A 26,759-nucleotide genomic window follows, 5' to 3' on the forward strand; every position below is an offset into this window, starting at 1 on the left:
GTAGAATGACAATTGTTTCTGCAGGCACGTAGCCGAGAATGTTTTTCTCAAGGAAGGGAAAAGAGTGTGGCTGACTGTTTTTTGTGTATGAGAGATGATAGTTACTGTAGTACAGAAAGAGTACTGTAGAGAAGGGTTTAAGAGGGAGGGGCAGGTCCCGTGTTCAGTTACATGGCTTCCCTTATAGTACTGTTGAAAGCATGTGCTCGCCAGCCATATCCTGTGTCTTCAACCGCCGTTGCGGCATTCAATGACTATGACATTCGGGGCTGTGCATGTCTCCGTCCGTGGCAGCTGAGTTTTGATGCAAGCGAAACGCGTGATCCAGGTATAAGGCGCACAATGTCAGTGCACGTATAAGGACCCGCAGGTCGTTCATATCTAAGTGGAGCTCTCCTTTATAGCGATAGCCCCACCGGAGTGGTGCAGTGGTTACGGCGCTCGACTACTGTTCCCGAGGACGCGGGATCGAATCCTGGTCTCGGCGGCCGCTTTTCAGTGAAGGCGAAAAGCAAGGCGCCCATGTGCTGTGCGATGTCAGTGCACGTTAAAGAACCCCAGGTGGTCGAAATTTCCAGAGCCCTCCACTACGGCGTCTCTCATATCTTTAGTCGCTTTGGGACGTGAAACCCCACAAACCAAACCTTTATAGCGATAGTTTTATCGATGAAGGCGAAAAGCAAGGCGCCCATGTGCTGTGCGATGTCAGTGCACGTTAAAGAACCCCAATTTCCGGAGCCCTCCACTACGGCGTCTCTCATATCCTGAGTCGCTTTGGGACGTTAAACCCCACAAACCAAACCAAACCTTTATAGCGATAGTTTTATTGCTCTTATTTCATTCGTTCCCTTACGTTGTAATGGAAGGAAAACAGCTACTGTATGTTTTTTTTTTTCTCCTTGTGGGCAATTGGAGCCCCGTTGTCCTTCCTTCATGCTGAAATTAGCGTTCTGAGTTTCTCACCTGCAGGCAGCACTGCCCCAAGCCCCGAGTAGCATTACGAAGCATGACCTGCTGACTCCGCCGCCTGATGTTTCGGCAGGTGTCCCTCCCCGGATTATCACGTGGTTTATCTGGACGGATTCCCCAACGCAACAGGTCGTGGCATATCTTGTGGCCGCCGATGATTTCTGCTGGGCCGGTATATATTCGACCTTGCCGGCCGCCTAAAATATAGGGCCTGTTTAACATTCTGTGTTAAGACATAAGAAATACTTAGCATATCGCGTACCGGTGCTGGTACCGCTCACCTTGTACCACGCGCTTTCAAAGCCCATGCCGAGAAATACAGGTTTGAGGGCAATAGTTGGCTCCTCGTGCCGGTCACTTGCGTGCATAATGGCTGCTTCGGGGACCTTCCGCTCGTGAGCATTGGTGGCATATGGTATGCAGTATGCGAACGTTTCTATTGTTTTGCCTTTAATTAAGAGATGTTATATTTGGCAGTGTAGCTTTATTAGTAAAGCTTTAGCATTTGTGATGATGAGGGCTCTTAATTTTCTGCTAACCCGACTTTACGCGCCGATTCTGGCCCAACACGGATGAAAAATTCAGCATGTTTGCTTGTGCTCTATGCGTTTGATTATTAAAACAAGAAGCTGCGCCCACATCGCGAATTTCCGATAAAATGACTTGCGCACTTACCAATTTATGTCACACAGGTGCGTTCAAGGGTGCAACGAGAGAAAGAAGATGGCTGCACAGTATGAAACAGCACTGAACGAGGGTGGAGAAGGAGCCTTTGTTCGCAAGCCGAGCCAACGTTTCGGTAAGGGGACTTCTCTTCGTCTTGAAAATTTGACTTGAAAACATTTGCATCTGCCTTCCCGCCCCCTGCAACGATAACTCCTTTTTAGCCTCAACTTCTGTATTTCAATACGAAGCGAAAGCCCATTTAAGTAAACTTCAACTTCTGTATAAGGCACTAACAATAGACCACTTATGTTCTAAACGCGATGTAAATATAGCTATATTTGGCTTGGAAAGTATGAAGGTAATTTAACATCTAGACGTTCTGGCTGATGGCCAGTGAGGTGTCTCCTTAATGGAGGTTTTATAAACGAACCCAAAGTGATATATTGGCCCAGATCAGTTTCGCTTTATTTCACCACACATGTACAGAAGATCGATAGATCGATGTCGAGGAGAGCGCGATAAACAACTTCTGATGCAACCTGACTAGAACCGCCCACTCCACAAAATAGGCAAGCAGAACACCAAAGTAGCCAACATCGTGAACAATCAACGTCTTCAAGAAATGTGATCAGTCGAACGGTAAACGAAAAAAGTCTTCAAGGAATGTGATCAGTCGAAAGGTAAACGAAAAAGGGAAGAAAAATTGAATAATGTAAATTTGACTCTCAACTTAAATGACATATATGAGGCACTATTCGACAAGATGCTGATCGTCTGTTAAGTTCAATCTTTTGAAGTGTACACGAATGACTAGACTGGGGCACCTGTATACTTTTGTAATATTTATACGGAATTTATATATATTTTTATAGTTTTATATGTTCAAGATGTGTAGGTGGCGCGTTTGACTATAAGCTATGTTACGCAGTTCGTTGCTTGCCCTTGTGCTAAGGCCGGTCTGCCGTAAGGCGTTCATGGTTGCCGCGAAAGTCATCCCAATAATAAAGCAGAACGAAGCTTCGATGTCTTATATAATTCCCAAGAGACACTATACAGGTGTTTCCACCTCCGACCGATTTTTGAACAAAAGTTCGTGCACTGACACAGTGTTTCTTTTTTTTTTTTTTTTTTGACATGGGTGCCACTTTACATTTTCGGTTAAGGTTGCAAGAGTTTGAATATAATTACACAACCATTTTTAAGTTTGATTTTCTTGATGACATATTCGCATTGCGCTGCGAGACAAAGGCAAAGAGAAATAGAAAAAAAAAAGGCAATAATGAACATTTAGTAACAACTGATTGCAGGGAACTGATTGAGTTCTGCTCAGTGTACATTCAAGTTTTAAAGAATGCATTTTGCTGGATGGAACACTTCAGGCAACTAAAGAGTTTTCAAAGTGTATATTGTGCATGACACACATTCCATGCCTGGCACACCCTTTCGTCAGCTTGTCAAGATCAAGATGTCAGCCTTGTTTGCCACACCCACATAGGCTATAAACCACTGTGCGTGCGTCAATAAATGCTTCTGTTTACTTGCACATGCCAACTGATATATCCTGCTCCAGATATGTGACTGGTACTACGGTGCTAAGCCGGCGCGAAAAGTGAACATGTCAGGTGCAAACGATTTTCTCTCCCACTCCAGCTGTGGTGTTGGGCGGAGAGATCGCATGATATCCGCTCATATTAAGCAGAAGGTGCACTCCTTGTTCTAGATCACTGTTCTCCAAGGCTCACGTCACAGAAGTTCCACATCATCTGTGAGGTCACTGGGAACAACCGCCACATAAGTTTGTCCAAAAAACGTACCCCACGGGATCACTAGTGGCTGTGCTACGAGATCGAGTCGTACACGTAGTCACTGCCCACATTTGAGGTTCCGTAGCCGTCGTCTTCTGTCGGCTCGAAGACTCCGGCCTTGACCGGATTGAGCAATTCTCGAAACAGAAGATAGCGAGGGGTCCTCGTTTGGCGCGGTCTGGGTATCGACTCATAGATGTGATGCGTCGTGGATGCGAACCTCGTTGAGGAGTTCGGCCCGATGTTCCCTAACACGCCGAGCATTTCGAACTCATCGGTGGTGCGGGATTTATCTCCTCCGAAGCCGAGCTTGGCACCCACGTTCTTCCAGGATAATCTACGCAGAGACCATAACCTCTTGAACGGATTGCTCGATGTTGAGGACGTGGATGACTTCTTGGATGACGTGGACACCTGAGATTCTAGCGTGGGCACCGCGATTGAAGGCATGTCGTCGAAAGAGTACGACGACTTCTTCCTGAAAGTAGACGAGGACTTCTTGAAGCTGATGCTGGTGTGGGTCGCATCATTGTTAAGCAGAAGCTGGTGCTTAGGCATCACGTGATGTGCCACCTTTATCTCTCTGCGCCAGTGGGCGGCTTCCTCGAGGCAGTGGCGTAGCATGCTGTTGTACAGCTGGCTCGAACTGCCCGTCTTGCGTGAGTCGCGCTCCGGCACGAAGGAGAATGTGGAGCCCATATCTATCTCGAGCAGCGCGGGTCGACCGTCTTGCAAGGTGCAGGCCAGCACTACTTCTTGGTCCTGCGGAAACGAAGTCGATAAACGAGAGCGTATAGTTAAGTCTCTCTGCTGCGAAGTTTAAGGCGGTGAACATCTCCCGTAATTTGGCTATCGTTTAGGCGTGATCACTGGCGACTGTAACTGGATATGCCATGGCCCAGAGGAACCGCTCGATAGCGGGTTAATCGATGTCGCTAAACTATAATTACTTTTCCGTGCAGTTTTAGCTTTAGTCCCGCAGCCAAGTTCGTGTGACGAGTCCTTTTCAGGCTCTACCTAACGCCAAATATTGATTTCTGGGAAGGTAGGGACGGGGCAAGATGAAGCGTATTTTTTCATGTCACCATGCCTCTCAGTCCCGCGCGGCTACAATACCAGGACACGACCCAGGATTTTTCCGACGTAGAGAAAATGGCAAACAGCACACTGTGTTTTAAAATTGCAGCAAAGTATCGGCTCAGAATCGATTCCATTGTTTTAATTTATCTCTCCCAGGCAATTTTGAATCTGTGAAAATCCACCGAGTTCTAGCATAAATTGATGGTGTCCAGAATACATAGCCACTTGTAATTCCAACTACACCAAGTGATATGTGTTTTTATTAAGTCTAATGTTTCAGCAACGTGAGAGTTTCCTTCTGAGATTCTTCTGCACTTATAGTGTATTGGCTGCTACTGCTTTTTCTGTATCTCTCTTCGTTCTACAGCCAAATCCACTTTTAACAATACCGCTCAGAACAAAGTATTGGATATAACAATGGCCCTATACGCTGCATCATCAAATTTTGCATGTTTTTAACTATGGTAAAATAAACCGGTTACGACAATGCTGTCTAGCGAATTATTACTTATAAGAATTGTATGTGTTGCACAGCCTACTTTAAAGGAGACAAAACCACGGCAACAAGGAAACGCTGAAACTTGAAAGTTGCTTCTAGAAAGCGGGATTCATTCAGTAAGGTAGTGACGCGAAGGTTCGCGAAACTTCCCACTATGTAATGATTACGGCGGCGTGTTGAGAATTAAAGAAGTTTTGAATATTGACGATACCATTGCGAATAATCAAGATTTAATCGACAAGGCGATCCTGTCAGCTCTCACCTGCGCTGATAAGGACTGTGGTAAAGAAGCTATGCCAAAGACGCCTTACAAACGATAGAGCCACTTCGTTTTTTTGCTAAAGGTCCTTCACTTGGGTACGTGCATTAGGTATGCAGGGAGATGTGAACTAGATATGCCGTGATGAAGCAGTCAAAGCTGACTGATACATATTTTTCCTTGCAAAGAAATAAACTTTTGAAGCTTCTTTCCTGTCATTACACTTTCTGAAGTTCATTTCTGCTTTCGGCATAACCATTATAATAATCACATTAGTTATAACAATAATATTTTGTTGGGAGTTCAGTATTGTTTTAGTGGGTTAGATGAAATGGGTTCCATTAAGGTACATCAAAAATCGCCGTATTACCCTGTGAACCTTTCTTAGATAACGACTTTGTGAGCACAGCATAAGGAGACAAATAAAGGCACCTACCTGCACGTGTTCGAGCCTGAGTATTCCGGTGAATCCGCACGGGGTCCTGAGCAGCGGTCCGCACACCAGACGCACGGTCAGGGGCACCCGGGCGAAACAGAGCAGCTGTGCCAATGGAAACACGTGGTTGGGCGAGCGCGACGACCGGCGCGCCACCGAGTAGAACTTGCCGCGCGACGAGAGGGGCACGAAGACCACGTCGCCCGTGGCAGCGTGGCAGCACTTGGCGTAGCGGCAATCGGGCACGCCTCCGCGCAAGGCGCCAACGCAGCCCGCCGCGCGGATGTTCACGTCCTCGTAAACACCCAGGAAGCCCAGAACCTGGCCAGGGAGGACCTGCGCCAAAGCAGTGTATACAGAGTACGCCATCCTCTCATTAGTGCGCCATCTTCCGCATATTCTTATGGCATCGCACACGTGCGTTGCTACTCCACGGCCACGTGTCCACGGCTGTGTTGGCTGTGTGGCGACGGCTCACTGTTACTGAACAAGGCACCGAAGTAGAGGAATGAATGAAGGTTCATTCATGTTCATGTTCCTCTAATGACTCCGTTCCAGTTGGCAACAAAATATCCCAGACAAATTTAGATTCGACGGCATTTTGTATAAATGGCAGGTGCGTAGCAAACTACTGTCACAACCCGATTTAACGAAATCTGATTTAACGAAGATATCGAGATTCTACTTCAGACGCCCATAGAGTCCAGTGCTCTAACTCGAAATAACGAAACTCATTGTGATCTGTCTTGGATTTAACGAACATTTCCTTTTCTACGAAAACGAAGGTGAAAAAGTCCATTTTTGGTATATTTTGTAGACAACGCCATAAACTTGATCGATTGCATGCCAGCGAATGGTAACATCGCGGTATGTCTTCGCCGGCGTTTACCAAACAAAACGAGATTTATAATTCTGAACAGAATTCACCAGAGGGTGGGTGTCAAGTGCGCGCGCCCTGATCGTGGGCAGAAAGAACGAACGAATAAAAAGACTGCGACGCATGTGTGTTGGCGTGTGTGTGTGTATGTGCGTGCGTGTGCAAGAGAAGCGGCCGTGGATGACGCCTCCCTGTGAAAGACCCGAACTTGGGAGGGAGTCTGCGGGCTGGCGCCGAACGGCCGGCCGGCGATGTCGGCCGAAGAAAAGCGCCGCTCCCGAGAGGACACCCGATCCTACCTCAACCACCCCCAGCTGTGCCGGCGAGTTGTTTTCCAGGAATTCGGAGGAGAGCTTGAAACTGCTGCTACGCTGACGCCGGATGACGGGGGAAGAGGAGAACCCGGAGAGGTGGAGAAGCTCCGAGGAGTCCGATCGACGCGGGAAAAAGGAGAGACTCGTTTCGGGTGCCGTGACGAGAGGCCGCACCCTGGCAGAAGTGAAGTTGTGCTGCAATGTGTATATATTGTAAATAAATTGTGTATTCTGAAATTAGAGTGAATTCCGGTCCAGGTTAATCGGGAGAGGAATGAAAATTTGAAGAAAAGAAGAAGAAAAGAACCTGATATTTAACTGTGGGTGAGGTGGTGTATCTTTTCTGATGCGGCTAAGATGCCTGAGCACACGACGGGACGAAAAACGCGCTGGACGCATTTCAAATTTTAAGAAGAATTCGTCCGGTCTTTGCTAACTAAGTGCATGCATGCGAAGATCACAGACTTTTTTGCTGGGAGGTAAATTTGTAGTTTCCTCGGGCCCTTTGCTGAGGTAAAGATTTTCGTTGTTTCTTTTAATACACTCTAGTGATGTCGCTTGCTTCCGCAGACCGCAGCCCCTTTTTAGCCGCAATTACGATTTGCTGAAATGATGCTGCGATGCCTTTCTGGATGTCGCTAAACCATCAAATTAAGTTACTGATAAGTGGCTTACTCAATTTAACGAATTTCCTGATTTAACGAAATAATTCGTGGCGCCTCTCAATGTCCTTACACTGAGCTTTAATTGCATGCAATGTCAAGCACCGTACTCGGGGCGATTTCATCGCTTGCATGTTTGGCACTGTTACGACCAAGCATCCGCAATTGCGCGCTCTATTGTTCGCCTGTGGGCATGGATAAGTTTTGTGAATATGTGGTGATGGTCCAATGGCTCTAAGTGAGCCTGTTTCCAGGAATCCTGTTTTGTAAGCATGTTTTGCTTTGTGGACAACCTGCAAATGCCAAATTGACCTTGTCAAGAGAACGTCTGGAAAAACACAAAGAAACGTCCCCCTGAGGGAAATAGCAGGAAGTGCTTTCTTTCTTTTGTTCACCCTTCCAGTCGAGAAGTGCTATCCTCCAGTGATGAATGCCTCCTATCCAAAGGAGACGACAGAGTGACATGTCCGCTGACGTGCAGGACAAGAAAGGAGCATGACTCATACGGCCATTAAGTGATTTCCCGGGAATGCAGGAAAGATTTGCAATTGTCGAAAAGGGACCATGTTGGGAGCCCTATGCGGCGCCACGTGCACTCGGGTTTCTGAGAAGTAAAACCCCTTGTCAGAACCAGCTTGTGGTTTCTTTGCTGAAGAATAGAAATGTACCTCCTCTCCTCGCCGTTCCCAAGCTTTTCCCGCCAACAAGTGATCACGCCCAACAAATGAATGCCGGACCAGTCAGTGCTTCAGACCATCAGTGCAGTGAAGTGTTCGATTGGATGCCGATACCTGAGGGGCGTGCCCTGGATTTGGTTGGTCAGCATCTTCAGAGAGGGGCTGGACATAGGGGGTTTTTAAGGACGCTGCAGAGCACGAAATGTCGCTCTGAGCCCTGGGTAAACGGCTCATCCAGTCGCTTCTCGCTATGAACTCTTAACGCTTGCCATTTTGCTGATGTACCCTTCTTTTTCGTGTAAATATTGTAAATACGTTTTCTCAAAGTGCCAGTAAACCTGCTTGTACATATTTTACCAACTTCGAAGATTCAATCCTACTTCAACCCCGAGTCTCTGCACGCTACCAAGTGAAGGCCGGGTCGACATAGCCCCAGCGTCACGACAACTGGTGACCAGCGGTGGGATCTGAATCTACAAGCCACAACATCTGGTGATTGGAGGTGGGATCTGAATCTACAAGCCACAACATCTGGTGATTCGAGGTGGATCAGAATCTGCAAGCCACAACATCTGGTGATCGGAGGTGGCCTCTCAAGCAACAAGCAGGCGCAACAATCGGCCAACAAGAGGGCAGCTCGGAACATCGATCGCATGTGTGGGTGAGTGCTTGGCTTTTCTTCTGATGTGGACCAGGTTCTAGAACAGGGTTAGATTTTAGAACTGGTAAAGAGAGTGTGGAAACGCCTTTAGGTTGGTAGTTTGCACAGTTGTTTTGGAAGTAGCCGACACTCGGAGCGATCATGGACCTACAAAAGCTGCAGAAACCGGACCTGTTGCAATTGTGTGAGGAATTGGGAATTGATACAAGTGGTTTGGCACGAAAACCTTTGATTATAAAGGCAATCACAGATTTGGGAACCGATGATGAGGAGCTCAGTGAAGCATGGAACCTCATCGGTCAAAAAAAGGAGCAGCTCAGACAGCAGAAAGAGCGGGAAAAAGAGGAAAAGGAGCGGGAAAAAGAGGAAAAGGAGCGCGAACGTGAGAGGGAAAGAGAGGCAAAGAAGCTAGACATTGAGCTCCGGAAATTAGAACTAGAGTTGAGCAAGAGGTCGGGCGATTGTCCCCAGCTAGCGGTACCTCGTCTCAACAAGGAGGCAGATTTCAAGATGTCAAAGTACATGCAGCCATATGTGATATCAGGGGATATCGGTCTGTATTTGGCTAACTTTGAGCGAACCTGCGAAAAACTGTCCTTCCAGCGAGACACGTGGTCTCAGAGATTATTGACGGTTCTGCCCTGCGAGGCAGCGGAGGTTGTCGCGCGGCTAAGCAAGGAGGACGCGGACAACTACGAGAAGGTCAAAGCTTGCCTTCTGAGAAAGTATAGGCTTAGCGCCGAGGCGTTCAGACAACGTTTTCGGAAAGCTACTAAGTCCAGGGACGAGAGTTACCCTGAATTCCTCTACAATTTAAGAGTTAATTTGGGCGAGTGGCTAAAGAGCACTGATTCCTACAGTGATAGGGACGCTGTAGTCGAGCGAATTCTTTTGGAGCAGTTTTATAACTGCCTCCCAGAAAAAGAAAGAAATTGGTTACAGGACCGAGGCGACATTAAGTCGGCAACTGAAGCTGCTGAACTCATTGAGGAGTATGCTTCGCGCCGACAATTCAGCAACCCAGCAGTGGATAGGCCCCGCAATCCCAAGTTGAGTAACCGTCAGAAAAGGCACTTTGCTAGATTTGCAAACGAAGAAAGGAAGGCTTCTTCAGGCAAACGCCCTAGAAAGGACGGCAGTGAGAAAAGTGGGGAAGTGACCAACGCGCAGAACACAAAGAATAAGTTTGAGGCTAGGAAGCCGCTCACATGCTTTAGGTGTAATGAGCAGGGTCACATTGCCGTCAACTGCCGGAAAGAAAAGTTTGCTTTCTCGTATGTCAGTGACTGCGATGAAAATATGCAGCTTTTGGAACCCTACCTGCATGACCTAGTAGTCAACGGGAAGCCTTGCAAGGTACTGCGCGATTCGGCCGCAACGATGGATGTTGTCCATCCGGCGTATGTGTCGCCTTCCGACTATACAGGACAGTGTGCGTGGATCCGCCAGGTAGTGGAGGAACAGAGTGTGTGCTTGCCGATCGCGAACGTGGTCATCGAGGGCCCTTTCGGCGAATTAACAACCGAGGCTGCCGTTTCAGGAAAGCTTCCTAAGTGCTATCCGTATTTGTTCTCCAACAAATCGGACATGCTGCTGCGAAAGAGGGGCATCCTTTTCGGAGACAGAGTTGTGCAAGCCTTAACACGTTCAAAGGCGCGAGAACTAGCTACACTGCTCATACCAGAAAATTCCACAGCGGAGGAAGCGGCAGTTAAAACAGTGGTCGAAGCGGAAGATAGCGGGTCAGAAAACTTTGAGAGCGAGGCATCTCAGATAAGTCAACTAGAAAGTGAGCTTGATAAGACACGGAATGAGGACGTTCTAGAGAGTAACCTCTTGCCGCCGGTGTCTAGCAATCTCACGAGACTTCTAAGTGGAACCCGAGAGGACTTAGCTATGGAGCAAGCCAATGATCTCAGGAATAAGCTCGAAGTACAGTGGGAAGGACCTGATGAAGTCGTTGCAAAGCTTTCTAACACTAACTACGAAGTGAAATTCCCCGGTAGGCGTAAAGCAGTGCGCATTTATCATTGCAATCTTATGAAGCCTTATGTGCAGAGGGAAGCCGTGGTAAATCTAACGTTAAACCTTCCCGAGGAGATGGGGGACAACTTGATTTGCCTCAGCGGAAAAGGAAGCAACGCTCAGGAGCTTCTCAAAAAGACGGAGCAGAGAGGAGAACTAAAGAAATCCCAGCTGTCCGATCTGGGCGAGATAATGACAGAGTTTGAGGCCTGCTTCGTGGACAGGCCAGGCAGAACTGATTTGACTGAGCACGATATTGAGCTGACTTCAGACGTGCCAGTGCGATCAAGGTGCTACCGATTTTCTCCAAGGCAAAGAGAAATTCTGGATAGGGAAGTAACTCGCATGCTGGAATTGGGAGTAATAAAACCCTCGGAAAGCGATTATGCTTCGCCTATGATCTTAGTAGAAGCTCCAGGTAAAGACCCTAGGCCTGTGGTAGACTACCGAAAGCTAAATTCTCTCACCAGGGATCAAGTGTATCCTATTCCGAATATTGAGGAGAGAGTAGAACAGGTCAGTAGAGCGGCATATGTGACTACGCTGGACCTTATTCGAGGATACTGGCAAGTACCGCTCACTGAACGCGCCAGCAGATACGCGGCTTTCGTCACTCCGACGGGCAGCTACCAGCCAACAATGATGAGTTTCGGGCTCAAAAATGCTCCATTTTGTTTTTCCCGACTCATGGATAGGGTTTTAAAGGGGTGTGAAACATTCGCGGTGCCTTATTTAGACGACATTGCGGTTTTTTCCGACTCATGGGCGGACCATATGGTACATCTAAGAGCTGTACTGAGCCTTTTGCGTCAAGCTGGACTAACCGTAAAGGCCGAGAAATGTTGCCTGGCAAGGGCGACCGTGGACTACTTGGGTCACAATGTAGGTCAAGGTTTCAGGAAACCCAGCGAGATTAAGATTTCTGCGGTAGCAGACTACCCGCGGCCGAGCACGAAGACGGAAATTCGAGCATTCCTGGGTCTGACGGGATACTACAATCACTACATCCCTAACTATTCATCTTTGGCTAGCCCTCTGACCGACGCTCTCCGCAAGACAGAACCGACAAATGTAGTCTGGGACGAACAAAAGGAAGCCTCCTTCGTAAACCTGAAGGCTGTGCTGATTAGCCGTCCGGTATTGCGAGCTCCAGACTATGGCCGAGAATTCACGGTCCAGTGTGATGCCAGTGATCGAGGGTTAGGTGCTGTTCTCTGCCAGAGAGATGACGACGGTAATGAGCACCCCGTGCTCTACTTGAGCAGAAAACTGAGTTCTAGAGAGAGGGCTTATTGCGCGTCAGAGAAAGAATGCGCTTGCATTGTATGGGCCATTCAAAAATTGCAGTGCTATCTTGGAGGGGCCAAATTCACCGTAGAGACGGACCATTGTCCCCTGGCTTGGCTGCAAACTGCGACATCGAAGAACAGTCGCCTTCTTAGGTGGAGCTTGATTTTACAGCAGTACAATTTTGAAATAAGATACAAAAAGGGGAAGTTAAATGGGAATGCGGACGCGCTTAGCCGCTCTTTCTAAGCGGTCCGAGATGTTCCTCACCATGTATCCAAATTGATAATCAGGTTTTTTTTTTTTTCGTGCGCTTGTATATGTGTGACTAAGTAAAAGCAGCACGTTTGGTTTTCTAGGAATACGTGGGTCCTGAACGTCTTGAGAGTGGGCTTTTCTCGAACAACAATGGCAGTTTTCTTTTGACCTGGTCTCTTCAGACGGGAGCCGAGTGCTTGCTTCGACATGTGGTTGAGTTTCAGACAGCTCGAGCAATTTGGCCTACAACAATCAAGACAACGCGACAAGCAACAGCGAGCTTCAAGCGTTCACGTGCAGGCCATTAAGTCGTCTCTTCATGCAGCAGCTGGGACTGCTGCCCTCCGAGACTCTTCTGGCGGGGGAGGAGGCTGTTACGACCAAGCATCCGCAATTGCGCGCTCTATTGTTCGCCTGTGGGCATGGATAAGTTTTGTGAATATGTGGTGATGGTCCAATGGCTCTAAGTGAGCCTGTTTCCAGGAATCCTGTTTTGTAAGCATGTTTTGCTTTGTGGACAACCTGCAAATGCCAAATTGACCTTGTCAAGAGAACGTCTGGAAAAACACAAAGAAACGTCCCCCTGAGGGAAATAGCAGGAAGTGCTTTCTTTCTTTTGTTCACCCTTCCAGTCGAGAAGTGCTATCCTCCAGTGATGAATGCCTCCTATCCAAAGGAGACGACAGAGTGACATGTCCGCTGACGTGCAGGACAAGAAAGGAGCATGACTCATACGGCCATTAAGTGATTTCCCGGGAATGCAGGAAAGATTTGCAATTGTCGAAAAGGGACCATGTTGGGAGCCCTATGCGGCGCCACGTGCACTCGGGTTTCTGAGAAGTAAAACCCCTTGTCAGAACCAGCTTGTGGTTTCTTTGCTGAAGAATAGAAATGTACCTCCTCTCCTCGCCGTTCCCAAGCTTTTCCCGCCAACAAGTGATCACGCCCAACAAATGAATGCCGGACCAGTCAGTGCTTCAGACCATCAGTGCAGTGAAGTGTTCGATTGGATGCCGATACCTGAGGGGCGTGCCCTGGATTTGGTTGGTCAGCATCTTCAGAGAGGGGCTGGACATAGGGGGTTTTTAAGGACGCTGCAGAGCACGAAATGTCGCTCTGAGCCCTGGGTAAACGGCTCATCCAGTCGCTTCTCGCTATGAACTCTTAACGCTTGCCATTTTGCTGATGTACCCTTCTTTTTCGTGTAAATATTGTAAATACGTTTTCTCAAAGTGCCAGTAAACCTGCTTGTACATATTTTACCAACTTCGAAGATTCAATCCTACTTCAACCCCGAGTCTCTGCACGCTACCAAGTGAAGGCCGGGTCGACATAGCCCCAGCGTCACGACAGGCACGTATATACGCAGGGATGGAGGGCGTACATGGAGATTTGAACTTGAGGTCAGGAATACAGCATCAGTTTGCAACTAGTACAGAAGTCCTATGGCATAAGCTTGCCTGTGAATTGCAACACAAGGAAGCGCTAAAAATAAATTGGTCTTCCCGCATGCATGCCAATGTTTGGAAGAGCGAAAGTGTAGTAAGCCACAGTATAGGGGTCGAGTTTTGGTGGTCTAGTTTATGCCCAAGCGTGAGTGTCTGCGTATGCGTTCACACATGCTTTTCAAATATACTTATGTCTCTCTCTCCACTTCTTCCTTTTTTTCACGGCGCGAGAGTAGGAAATATTTATTACGAAAGAAAAATATGTCAGTAATCATTGCTCTCTCTGTAGCTCTGTGAGAGGGGAAGTTATACTGCGCTTCGCTTTCTGACAAAAATACTGCCTTCCTACGCAGTACCTTTATTTAACTTCGCTAAGGATCTGCTCTTCTTCAGGAATGCGTACAGCAAAGAAGCACCATAACATGTGTCAGTTTTCCACTGTGAATCGAGTTTTTCAGACGGCGGCTGCAATTACACACGAATCATTGAAGAGATGTATGTGCTGTGTATACGAGAGGATGAGGACAACGCACCACGGTGCGGCTGTACTCTGCCCTGCCGGTCTCATGGCTGTGTCCCAGCAGTCGGTAGCCTTGCAGGGGATCCCTGGCCACGAAGTGAGACACGTGCGCCAGCGCCACCTGTTCCAGGCAGCTGAAGTAGCCCGCCGTGTGGCCGTCCTCGGAGATGATAGCGAACCAGCCTGCGCACGGCGACATATGCAACCTTTCGTTGGCATGCTCTTTTAGAAAATGAACTGCGTTTGAAACTGAGGTGGCAAAACACAGCACAGCCATTTGAGAGGAAAATTGACTGTTTTTTTCTATGTTGTCTACATGGACCTATATTTGTAAGCACTTTCTTCGTCTCGCATTTTCCCACGCAATAATTTTCGCTGCAAGCCCATGAAATGACGTTTTTGAGTTGTTTCTCTTGGAGAAAGGGCCTCAAACGTGCACATTTATGGTATATGTGTGTCACATTTGTTGCCTCCGAAAAGAATGCACTCCAATTTTGCTATCAGCGAAAGGTCGGAGCGGGTCCAAGACTCGTCAACCGAGGTAGCGGAATCCGTAGTATGTCAGAGCCACAGTTAGAAAGAAAGCTTGAGGCGCAAAATATGACACGCACACGTACGGCACGTTATGAATGCACGCGTGGTGCAGCCTGTTTTTGAAGAGACGGCTGCCTATGCAAAGGGGATGATTGCGTAACCCCTGGGAGGCCTCAGTGCGAATTGATGACAAGGGCTGAAGGTATGATATGCGAACAGTGTAGGAGATGAACGCGCAAACCATACTCTTATCACGCGATAACGTCTAGGAAAAGGATATGGATAGAAGTGCTCTTGAAGTAGTGTAGACTCGGATCAGCGAGTTCAGAACAGACCGTGAGAAGTATTTCCATATCCTTTGTTAACATTTTTTAACTGGATAGCAAAATTTACATATTTGTTCTCTCCACTCCTCTTATTAGACACTTCTTTACATTTGTTTTGTGTGTGGTTCAACTCCTTTATTAGAACATGTTATCAGGCTAGTTGGTGTAATTCCAGGACTGTAAAAATGCTTGAAAGAACACACACACGTGACACAGGGAACATGACGCGCTCACTGTAAACTTGTACTGAATGATGTGAAGTTGTCGCGTCTCAAGCCCCACGGTCTTACACAAACGCCTTACGTGTCCTGTCGATGGCTTAACACTTCCAGAAATCCTACTTCTTTCACCAGACGTCATACCCTCCTAAGGCCAAATGTGATGTTCCTTTCCGACACTGTAGAGGCGATAATGCGAGATACCAAGACATCAACATGAGCATATCGGATGATTGAACACATAAATATGGACCCGCGTAGTGACAGAAAAGCGTATGTTCGATCTATTCAGTGCAGTTGATCGGACTGTTTTTCACACACTGACATCTATTATAAAGCGACTATCCGCTCATTGCGTGAGTCAAACAACTTTCAAAGGTGTACGAAAAAGAAGGGTTGACTTTGTCAACCATTTATTGAGACACGTTCGGCTAAAATGCTCTGAAAACTGGCCGGAAAGAAATGGAATAAAATTTTACGTTACGTGAGTAGCGTACCCTAATATAATGTATGTATACTCTCCCTAATATGAAACGGTGAAACACTAGCTCAGTCGAAGGCGAACGTGAGTCATTCTGCAATCCACTCTCTTTAGCCGTGGCGGTCTTGTCCCGTGGCTCGAGATCGTCACTTACTACACGCATTTTCTAATAATTATCGAATACCGATATTCAGACATGAGCAGCTGTAAAAGTAGACTTCATGAACGAGTTGCCAGGCTGAGTGCGGTAAAAATGAACACACAAACGCACTGAAACGCACAAGGATGCGTCAGAGTGTCATTATTGGTGTGTGTATACGGATATCTCGCTGCTCTGTCCGTCATGTAACACTGAAACGAATAAATATGGAGAATGCGCCCAGAAAGAAGGGACATGCATTGCACATTTCTTGCTTCAACTTATGTTAAGTCTAATGGCTGGACTTTAGATGAGCAGCAGCGTAACAATCGCTCGCTCTGGATAGGGTTACTTTCCAGAGAGTTGAAGCCATCAACCTAACAGTGCGAGATTATTGGCAATGTCCGGCCGTACATAGGGCCAGTATGTTGCCAACGCACGCGCACTATTACGCCCATGGTATGTTCTCGACTGTGAAAAAGGCTGACCGCCGAAGAATTGACGCGTTTGAATTGTGGTGCTGGCGAAGACTCTTGAGAGTTCCTTGGACTGCCAGAAGATCAAATCAGTCGATATTGTCGACCATAAACCCTGACTGCTCATTGGAGGGTCAAATTCTAAAGTTAAAGCTCAGCTACTCTGGTCATCTGATGAGAAGAGAGGAGTCGCTGGAGAAAGATTTGATGTTGGGAAAGGTTGAGGGTCGCCGGAGAAGGGGTAGGCAGCGAACGCGATGGTTAGATGGCATCCTCGAGGCACTGCAGATGAAGTTGTGTGATGTTAGGAAGATAGTGAGAGACCGGAAAGCGTGGCGTGACATGGTCCATAGGGTCACGAATAGTCGGACACGACTGAACGACTGAACTGAACTGATGTGCTGCCATTTTAAATAATCTACATACTCTCCAAAAGGGAGAAGTAAGAACGTGTCTTTGTCACATATTCTACCGGCCTTCATCTGCCACTGTCAACTAACTGGTGGCTGCAGGCGTGGTGGCTCATGCTACGATCCGCCTTAGGTACAGCATGAAGAGACCTATAAACAACGTTACTCTACACCGTGCGGCGTATAGAAGGTGTGGACTTGTCTAGAGCGTCCAAGTTGTGACAGGCAGAGCGCCAGATGCAAAAATTTGTTGCAAGTAGCCATTTGCACGTGTAATTTTGGACTGCCAAATAAGGACTGCCGCATAGCTACACGATTGATCAAGGCACATAACCAGTGCTCGCAACAAGGGACATGGGTTAAGTTGTCCCGTTATCTCTGCCGCAGCACACAGCTCCTGCGCTTTAGGCGGAGCATATACTCGACTCAGTACTGGAATGCCTCGCTGTCGCTAATTAACTCTGCTAGGCACCGCTTAGCCAATGCTGACTAGCGCCGGGAGTGCGTGGTGGAGTACGATGACTTCTCGACACACTTGCAGCCATGCATAACGGTTTAAATGGGAAACTCACGATGGACGGAAGATATGCGAGAGGCGAACTTTGGCCACTATATCGAAGTTCGGGTCATGCATCTCTCTCTACTTTCTCACTCGCTGCTTCTTTTTCTCTTCGGCCCTCGCTTCTTCTATCTAATAATTTCTTCTGTGCCTCAGTCAAGGAGGATATATAGGCCTCAGTGCGCGCCATCAACGAAGCGGCCGCAAGGGGTCGACTGTAGGACACTACCGAACGCATCGTAGCTGGTGGCTCTGGATGAATAGCAGGCAGGCGCAGTAAAGGAAGACGTTATTGTATTTCTGTCGTTTTCATAATTTCTTTCTCGCATTCCGTGAAACACAAAAGTGAAGGAAGAAATGCTATGGATAAACAGCTCGTGCGTTGAAGCAACCGTACTTGGACGAAGCCTGAGTCCTTGACACAAACGAGCAGCTGTGCCGCTCGGCGTGGTAATTCGGCGAATGGACTTAATTGCCTCGATCGCACAAAGAATCAACACAGACTTCGATGGCCTCACTATGGAGATAGCACGCATGGTTGTTGCATATGCTGGCAGAGAATACGCGAATTCACACATCATGACGTCGCATTATAGTCGAGGAGGATGCGGTGTTGAGGCAATACACCAACAATGGGCTGTGATTAATGGTTTCTTTCTTTTGTATAGCCGTATTGATGTGGAGCGTACTGACGTATTGAGCAAATAAGCTGCACTCAACTGCCACTGTGATGCATGGAAATGATTTTCTTCGAAAACGCAAAAAAAAAGAAAAAAGATGATCGCTACGCTCACTTGCACGAAGTGTATTGCTCAAGCTAGGTGGTAGTTGGAGCTAGTTGGTAGCGCTTGTTGGTACGTACTGGTGGAGTGAACGCGCTAAAATTACTTAAATGTGGTTGTTCTGTTTTAGTTTTGTCCTCTCGTGTTCCCAGTGGTAGCGCATGAAACGTGTCTGCTACCGAGCGGGAGACCTTCGTGCGAGAAAGGTTTGAGGAAGTGACTCTACCTTGCCTCTCTGCATGTTGGAACCGTACTTTTATTTCTGGATAACGAGGCGGAAAATCGTCGTGGGCTTACAATGTGTAAACTTTTCTCGGTGGTGTACATAGTAGCCAGCTGTTCTTAAATATCTAGCTGCTGGCATATCTACTACAAAGACTTGTTAAATAAAGCTTAGTTGCAGTATTAGGTGATAACATTCCAACGCCGCATCTGGTCGAGATCGAGCCTTGAGCATTTTTCTCTCGAAATAAGTTTACTAATGAAGCGAATCGAATTCCGATGCCAGCAGAAGTTACCAGTTAATCTGGGAAGGGGCTCTTTTCACTGAGAGCGCCAGGGGAGCCGCGTGCATTTATTACTATAAGGCGCTGTGTAGAAGGAGGATTGTCACGAACGACTATGCGTCAGACGTCAGGCACGCGTCATCGGACGGTCGCTTATCTATTCATATAGGATGGACGTATGACTTGTTGCGAGTGTCATCATCGCTGTGAAGAAAAAACACATCATTGGCATTCCGGATAATTTTCCGTCTCTTTGAGTTGTCGTCCCGGAGTGCCCGTAAACTGCTCTAAGCCCTTGCCTGGCATTCAATTTACCCGAAATAGCTTCGCACTGTTGTCTGGTTGTTTCTCGACGCGCTGCTTTTAAACAATTGAAAGTACCCAGAGAAATTTCGTCACCTTCTCGTAGCATGTCTGGGCACTGATTGGTCGCAGGTTCATATTTGTGAAAGGAAGTTGCCATGGCATAATAAACAATTGTGAAACGAGTGTCTCTGTTATGTTTATACATATTCAATAGCATACTGATGCAGTATGCGGTAGAAATGTAACGTCGACGTATGTATGCCGAATGAAGCCGAATGAGATTTTTTTCTGTTACACTATAGCTCGGTTATATGCAGGCGCTGTTTATATCAGGGCGTGGTAAGACTTGAACGGATAACAAAGAGCAACAGGAATAGAACTAGAACCTGTTACATTTCGCCGGCCCCCATGGACATCGCTTCCGGATAACGCACTTGTTCCGGAAGAAAGTGTTTGGGCGCCACAGAGAGAGAATTCGACCGCAACCGACACGCAAGCCGCGACTCGCGGTTCGATCCAATATTGTGCAACGAGGAAGTAGTTAAGCCGATCGCGTGTGTAGTGGGAAGCACGTGTTGAGAACAATGCAGCACGCGAAATACCGCGCATGGCACGGAGTGTGTTTTTGTTGATTTGAAAACAGTCGCACTACACCACCGTACGCACAGAGTAAACAAACACTCGTGCAATCAAATGACGACAGTGAAAAAAAAAAAGAGTGAGATACAGTGAAAGAAAGAAAGAAAGAAAGAAAGAAAGAAAGAAAGAAAGAAAGAAAGAAAGAAAGAAAGAAAGAAAGAAAGGGAAAGGAAGAAAGAAAGAAATGTAGTCTGGCATCGTGGCTTGAGCCATATTGCATGAGTTTTATGCGGAGTTGGATTCCGAGTACCGTCGAGTACACGTCATTTTTCCAGTGGGAAATTTCTCCCTAGAAATTTGAATGAAAATGACTGGCAAACAGATTTTGACCTTGCCCGGATAGAGTTAGTTCCGACGCTATTTGCATAAAGTGCCCTCGCGTCAGTAAATTCGCATCAACTAAGCGACGCATCAGTTGATTATTCACCAAAAAAATTTCGTTGCCGCACACTAACAGATGCAGCGAATTTCAGTGGTTACTACACACATTCGCAGGCAATATAATAGGTAAGATAGATTAACGAACAATAATAGTTGAACGTTGAGCTAGTTGGTCACGCATCACTTTGAAGAAGGCAGCAGAGCAGGTAACAACACAAAACATAGGAAGCACATACAAACGCAAGGACAACGCTGCACTGGCAACTATATTGACAAGAACCCGCACATCTTCTCCCTTCACTTCACGCCTGCAGCCAACTTCTTCCTTGTCTTTAACATCCTGCCGGTTTGCGCAGAAATTCTAATTACTTCTTCAACAAAACCACTGAAGGCATACTGACACATTGGTCTCCCGAGTCACAGATTGCATATGCTTCATAAATTTCCCTTGATAACTTATGCTTCATCTTTTTCACAACCTTAACATTATGAAGGCCAGCTGGACATTTTTGGTCTCTACAACCAACGCAGTCTTTGCAGTGCTCCGCGAGATTAGCGCCAGACGAGATTAACGAAATTTTGTTTTCATCCAGCACACTGTCCTGCTGTTAAATAAATGGCGCACCCTAAACTCATCAGCTGGAAAGAATAAACAACGTCAGTTTAATTTTAAGGGAAACTATCAGGCGAGAATACCATTGAGACCACTGGCAACCAGTTTGAAATTACGTTGACAGAGACCATTGTGTGCGTACGACGGCACTCTGAGTTCCCGCAGCGAAAGTATTTCTTCATTCCTCCGTTGGTATTGCGTGCAGTCAGTCATCATGTGGCGTCGGTCGCGGTGCGAGTTGTACGGCCAAACGGATCGTCGTAATTATTTCAAAATCTATTGCCCGCGTACGTGTGACAGTATTGCCGTGTTGTCTCATCCTCCGTTTTCTTTTCAATTGCCCCAGTTACTGCGGGGCTCGGTGACGCCATCAGTAACGTTGTTGCAACGACAAAACGTCCGCGCAAACGGCGCGCGGCATCGTTCCGTCACCGGACTCCAATGTTCCTCACTGCATGGGCCCGCGCAGTGCGGTGGAAGCCTATGTAGGGTTTTATGTTAGCCAAACAAAGGCTGGCTTCACAAAGGTCTTTGTTGGCACCAGGTAGAACTAACCTGAAACCAATATGAAAGGGAACTTTGCGCCCGCCACCATTTAAGAAAGATTTTTATTGTCAATTCTGCATTATAGTTAGAAGCGTCTAGCGGTAATTAGTTTCCAGATTAGAGATATCTCGGAAAGAATTCTCTCAATAACGTTTGTCGACTGACCACTTCTAGAATGCTTACAACACGCTAATTCTTTTCGACGCTGCCACTCACTATCCGTATGAAGAAATTATTCCTGATGTATACTGATTGATATACTGAATTTGAAGGCGGATCGCTCTTCTTTGCAACGCCCAGTTAAGCTAAAAGGCGGCACTATAAACAATTCGTGGTTGAATCACGATTCTCCTCTGCAAGCAGGTCCCCTGAAAGCGACTGCTGCGTCTACGGGCCGACGGTGGCTGTAGCGTCTGACAGTGCTGCACCATTTTAACCAAGCAGGGAATCGGTGTGTTGGGCAAGCAGGGATGAATTTTGAGAATAGAGAGAGAGAGAGAGAGAGAAAGAGGTGGGGGGGGGGGGGGTGCACGAGCGACCTGCTTGACCCGTGCTGTTCGAGAGCACTGACGAAAGACTGTGTAAACTGTGCCTGAACGATTATCGGCTCTCGACAAAGCGCGCGCTTGCGATCGAGGAATCGAAACCGGCAAATGCGACAGGCTCGGGCCGTATAGACAGCGAGACAATAAAGGAGACCACCGTAACAGCGCGGCACATTCTCTGGTCGTCCATAAGGGCTTGCCAGATCTCTGCGCTTCAGGTTATTTGTTTACAATTTTATGTTACCTCTGACAAAAAGTTTTTTGCATTTATTTTTCTTAAGGACAATTTCGCTCGTTTCATTGGTAGCTTGGCACTGATGAAACATACGAAGCTCTATGAAGACAGGCCTGCGTGCCAGGAGGAACAAACTCAAGGGCGTAAACCAAGGACAGTGAACAAATCCTCAGCGCTGTGGCCTTCAACTGGAGCCTAGGTTATTCGCTTAAACAAAACGGTCGGACGACAAATACTCGTCTTGAGTATTTGCGACGAACAAAGAGCAAAGCACGGCTTCTTACAGTTCCCAGATTAACCTTGGCTGAAGCATTTCATTCCAAGAGTCCTCCCTCGAAGCGCCCCTCATAAGTGGATCTCAAGGCTACTCCTTCGGTACGCGCTGTGGGCTAGAGAAATGAAGAATGCGATGCACACCTTAGAGCCCCGGGTAGTGGAAAAACAAGGGATGCTATGGGCTAGTGCTTTCTCATCAAGGTGGACTATCTTCGTAGTCTAAAAAACAGCCCCTCCCAAGTCCCCACACTTAAATTCTTCGACAAACCTCTACGCTCATTGTGGACATTGGCTGTTTACTATTTTTAGAATAACCTCTTCGACTCCGACTCCTAGACTGTGTCGCATTGTCTTGTCCTAACAGTGAGATAAGTAGCACAGGTGATAATTTCAGTTTTAAGCCATATCTTACTAAAAAAAATTAATAACGTAATACAGACTGTACGCCAGTATACGCAAAACTCGCGCAAGGCGTTTTGTCCATGTCTCCTTTTCCTGTGCTCTCGCTACGTTTACGAAATGGCCAATTAGTATAGAGCTAGCGCACTGCATGCTGTGCGAGATCGAACTGGTCGACGACGGAAATTGTGAGGGAAGCTACTGTGACGAGTAATTCGGCAATCTGGCAAAGCGAGGTGTATTTCAAAAGAAGGAGCGATCAGCAGATGCCGGTAACAATTGTTTTCTCGCAAAGGAAACGGCTTCGCCTGTAGTAGCAGTATTGTATAGGCATGTCAGAACAACAGCTAGATGTGGGAAGAGTAAATTGTGCATGGATGTCAAATGTTTCTCTGAAGACCAAATTGAATGAGTATCACGCCGACGTTTCGTGCGTAGTGTATTATCTTTTACAGAGCGTGCTAGTGCCGCGACCCTTTGTACAAGTTACCGGCATCGATACCACATCTCCTGACATTGCCATAACGGCGCTTGTTACCTAGGAAGCTGCATGAGAAATCTACACCGTGTGGCTGATGATGGTATGCAAATCACGGCGATTCTGTTGATTAAATATCAATATGCACTTATTTATGTCCACCCATGGCCTGCAATATCAAAAATTGCTTCCGTTCGACTGCTCGCCCTCTACGGAGGCCCATATGGGAGCTCGACTCGAATTGTGTGACAGTCAAATCCTACGCTGCCCACATTCCCCTCCAACTTCCCATAACCCTATCCTAATTCCTATTTCCCATTACCCTACAACCCATCCCTTCCGCTACTTCCCAGGGGAGATACGTGGGGTTTCCCCGGGCCCGCTTCCTCGGATGTGGGTCGCTTTAGCAGCACCTCCCCCTTTTATTTAATAACTTCCAACCAAAAACTCTTGTCTCATTGACCTATTCATTTATTTTTCGCATTGCGGAACTTTCTCTCACCGCGATACATTAGTGGTGCGGGCGGAGTCTGACTTTGGACTCCATGTTACCTTATGTACCTTTCCCCATAGAATCTCAGAAAGTGGTTCTGTGTTGCTGTCGACCAGCTGACGAGGTTCAGGGATACTTATGACCTCCATAGGCAACTGCTTAGATGTACAGAGATGCAATTGGCACACTTTTTGAAACATTATTTATTCGCTTCCTGAAGCCAAAGATCGGTGTCTCTCCACTACGCTCGCTTCATGCCAAACGCATTCCGGAGTAATTAATCGCAACAAAACCACCCCCTCTCGTGTTGCCTGCAATCGATGCACTCTCAGCGAGGCTCGTGATGCCTGTGACGACAGCGTGCCAGCTCCGATGAATAGCTTCGGATGGAATGCTTTGTAACTGAAAGCCGTGCTCGCGACTCGAGTTGGCCTGTAGTCTTGCAGTTTTACGCATCGGTCATTGTTTAGGCGACTTTTTCAGAGCTAACGCTTCCCTAAGTGATCGGTTTATCACGCGAGGCGCAGCACCTTATATGAGTGCTGGGGGAGTACTCGGGGCCATTCTCAGGTACGTAGAATTGTGCTTCGTAATTAATGCAACTTTTGTAAAACCGGGGAACAAAATCTTGCTGTATTACGTAGGGTGGCGCAAGGTTTGCCTCAGTTTAAACGGGCTCTTCTGGAAAGCATCCTTCGACAAAATACTAGGACATATTTTCCTTGATAACGTAAACATAGTTATAGATTAGCATACAATGATAGAAAAAAAATGATTATAAAGAGGGCTTTGAAGAACAGTAAAAGTCGAAATAATAACATCCTGGCGAGAGAACAAGCAGGAGAAAATACAACTTGGACAGGATATGCAAATCTATACAGATGAAACCGATCTTTCGTTTAAGGCCAACAAGTTAGCAAGCGTAGTCGATCACGTCAGAGACTCAGGTGAGCACATCATATTGGAGGACACGCTGGGATAGATCGGTGCTATATATAGCTTACGAAGGTCATGTCTTATTAAGATGTTAATGAGAATTATTTGCCCGCCAATAGATTTTAGAACGAACCATGTATTATGTCTGTAACACTGCCCCTTACATGGCACCTCTGAATGGGGGTCTTTGAGACGAATAAACTGAGCTGAATTGAATAAACGTATCGTCATGGCTTACGGTGGTAACCACGGCGATAGTACTAATTCGTGTAGAGACAAGCTTACTTGAACTGTTAGTACTCACCTGACATGGTGGTCAGTGTAAACCTGCACAACACTAGTCTGAACTGAAGGCCGCATGCCCATAGAGCATCAACAGCTAAGAGGACTCGCGGCCGATGACGAACGACGCTGTACGCACGCAGGCAGGGGAGCATTGCGAAACGAGGTCAGATCGGGCCACCCTTCGGCGAAGCGAATCAGACTGAAAGTTTGAAGAGAGAGCTTTCGCTCGCCTCAAGTCTGAGTGGACAGGCGAGGAGGCGGTAATGATGGTCTGTGCGATGCGGCGGAAGAAAGGCGAAAGAAGGAGGGAAGCCAGGAAACGCTGAATCTCCAAACTCATCGAAACGGGACACAAGGAGTCCTCTGTCTGTTCGATGCCTGCCGATATACGGTTGCCCCTGAGGAAGTGAGAAGGGATGGGTAACGGTGAATTAGAGGAGAAAGAGAAAAATGGGGCTGCTTTCGATGACCCGGAGCAGTCACGCAGGTGCCGATGGCCATCGCGCCCCCTGTGAACGAGGTTCGTCGCTCCGCCGACCTAGGTTTCTGAGTTTCTCTCAGCTGGGCCTTGTGAAGAAGCCTCGCTCAACCATATTAAAAAAGCTCGAGGGGCTTCCGGATTATGGCTGTGCAGTGCCCGAGACGTCATCCATCTGTGCTATAGGCTGTACGGTCTACGTTAGTCGCGTGCGATGAGGTTAGGGATAGCTTTGGCATGAGCGCTGTTCGGAGAAAAAAAAAGAGAGGTAAAGAGATTTGGCAGTAGTGTACAACTCCTTCAAAACAAAAGATTAAGAAAAAGCCTTTGGACAAAACAAAGTAAACTTGAAACCCTGCTACCAAAGCCTAAACCAGTATTTAGCAATGGGAACTTTTTAATTACAGGAAACACGACAAATGTTGACCGAAGAAGCATGCAGCACTCATGCAACTTCTCGTAATTATCTGCATGCAAGCACAATGACGGAGAAGACAGAACTTGAGAACATTTATGCAACAGAGAAAGCAAACCACTTCGAACCTTGCTTTGCATTTCAAAGCCGCACACGATCAGAGGATCGTCACCAAAGGACACTTGATTCCTGGACATACGCAGAGGAGGAGAAGAATTCGTTGGGGCATCTGGACCTGTTAAGGACTCCCTGGGAGCTTGTCACGACGGGTCGGGGTGATAGAGCGCCAGTCGAACGTGCATCCCCGTAGTTCAAGCCCATGTAACTTTAAACGGTTTCTATGTAACCTTTTTTTGTGTAGGGAGTTTAAATATCATTCAGTCATATTCTCAGAGAACTGCTGTGAACTCCGCAGCAGGTTATTCAGAAGACGTGGGAACGCTGTTTCCTATCGGTCATTTCTTGCTGTCCAGTAGGTCGGAAGCAAATGTAGCAGGAAGCAACTGTGCCGCGCAGTATATTCTAAACGTTTGATACTGGCGAGAAAGCCCCGACTCACCGGCGTAGCTGTCGGGTATGACGAGTGATGGGCCCGTGGTGCTGAGTCCCGCGTTTCGGGCGTCGGGCACCAAGGATCGCGCGTACACCTTTCGGCATCGGTAGGCACCGTACAGCACGAGGGGCTGGCTTAGGTCTAGGGTGGAAGGCGACTGCACCCGCTCGGCAATGCGAACCATCTGCGGCAGCGGCACCCGGCGCACAAATTCGTGAGGCGGAAGTCCGGGCTGCCAGCTGCCACTCCCGTCCGTGTTCTTCGAGCTCAGAGACATGACTGTGGGGACTGTGCTGCCGCCGCTTCC

General features: G+C 47.4%; 1 protein-coding gene across 1 annotated transcript; it reads right to left on the reverse strand.

The window, feature by feature from the left end:
- Positions 1 to 3,338: 3,338 nt before the first annotated feature.
- LOC146179444 (uncharacterized) lies at positions 3,339 to 26,759 on the reverse strand. The gene is made up of 4 exons (XM_084579882.1): positions 26,459 to 26,759; positions 14,457 to 14,626; positions 5,715 to 6,050; positions 3,339 to 4,202 (listed from the first exon to the last, which is right to left on the reverse strand). Exons 1-4 carry the CDS (start codon positions 26,727 to 26,729, stop codon positions 3,474 to 3,476), a joined length of 1,506 nt encoding a protein of 501 aa, XP_084436008.1. The 5' UTR covers positions 26,730 to 26,759; the 3' UTR covers positions 3,339 to 3,473.

The sequence above is a fragment of the Amblyomma maculatum genome, chromosome 9 (genome assembly GCF_055883805.1).
Source record: "Amblyomma maculatum isolate TAMU_Amacu chromosome 9, ASM5588380v1, whole genome shotgun sequence".
NCBI lineage: Eukaryota > Metazoa > Arthropoda > Arachnida > Ixodida > Ixodidae > Amblyomma > Amblyomma maculatum.

Coding starts and splice junctions, on each gene's coding strand:
- LOC146179444 (XM_084579882.1), bottom strand. CDS start 26,729: ATGTCTCTGAGCTCGAAGAACACGGACGGGAGTGGCAGCTGGCAGCCC. Junction 14,627..26,458: donor CATACCCGACAGCTACGCCG/GTGAGTCGGGGC, acceptor CGCCGTGCGCAG/GCTGGTTCGCTATCATCTCC. Junction 6,051..14,456: donor CAGAGTACAGCCGCACCGTG/GTGCGTTGTCCT, acceptor GCTTTGGCGCAG/GTCCTCCCTGGCCAGGTTCT.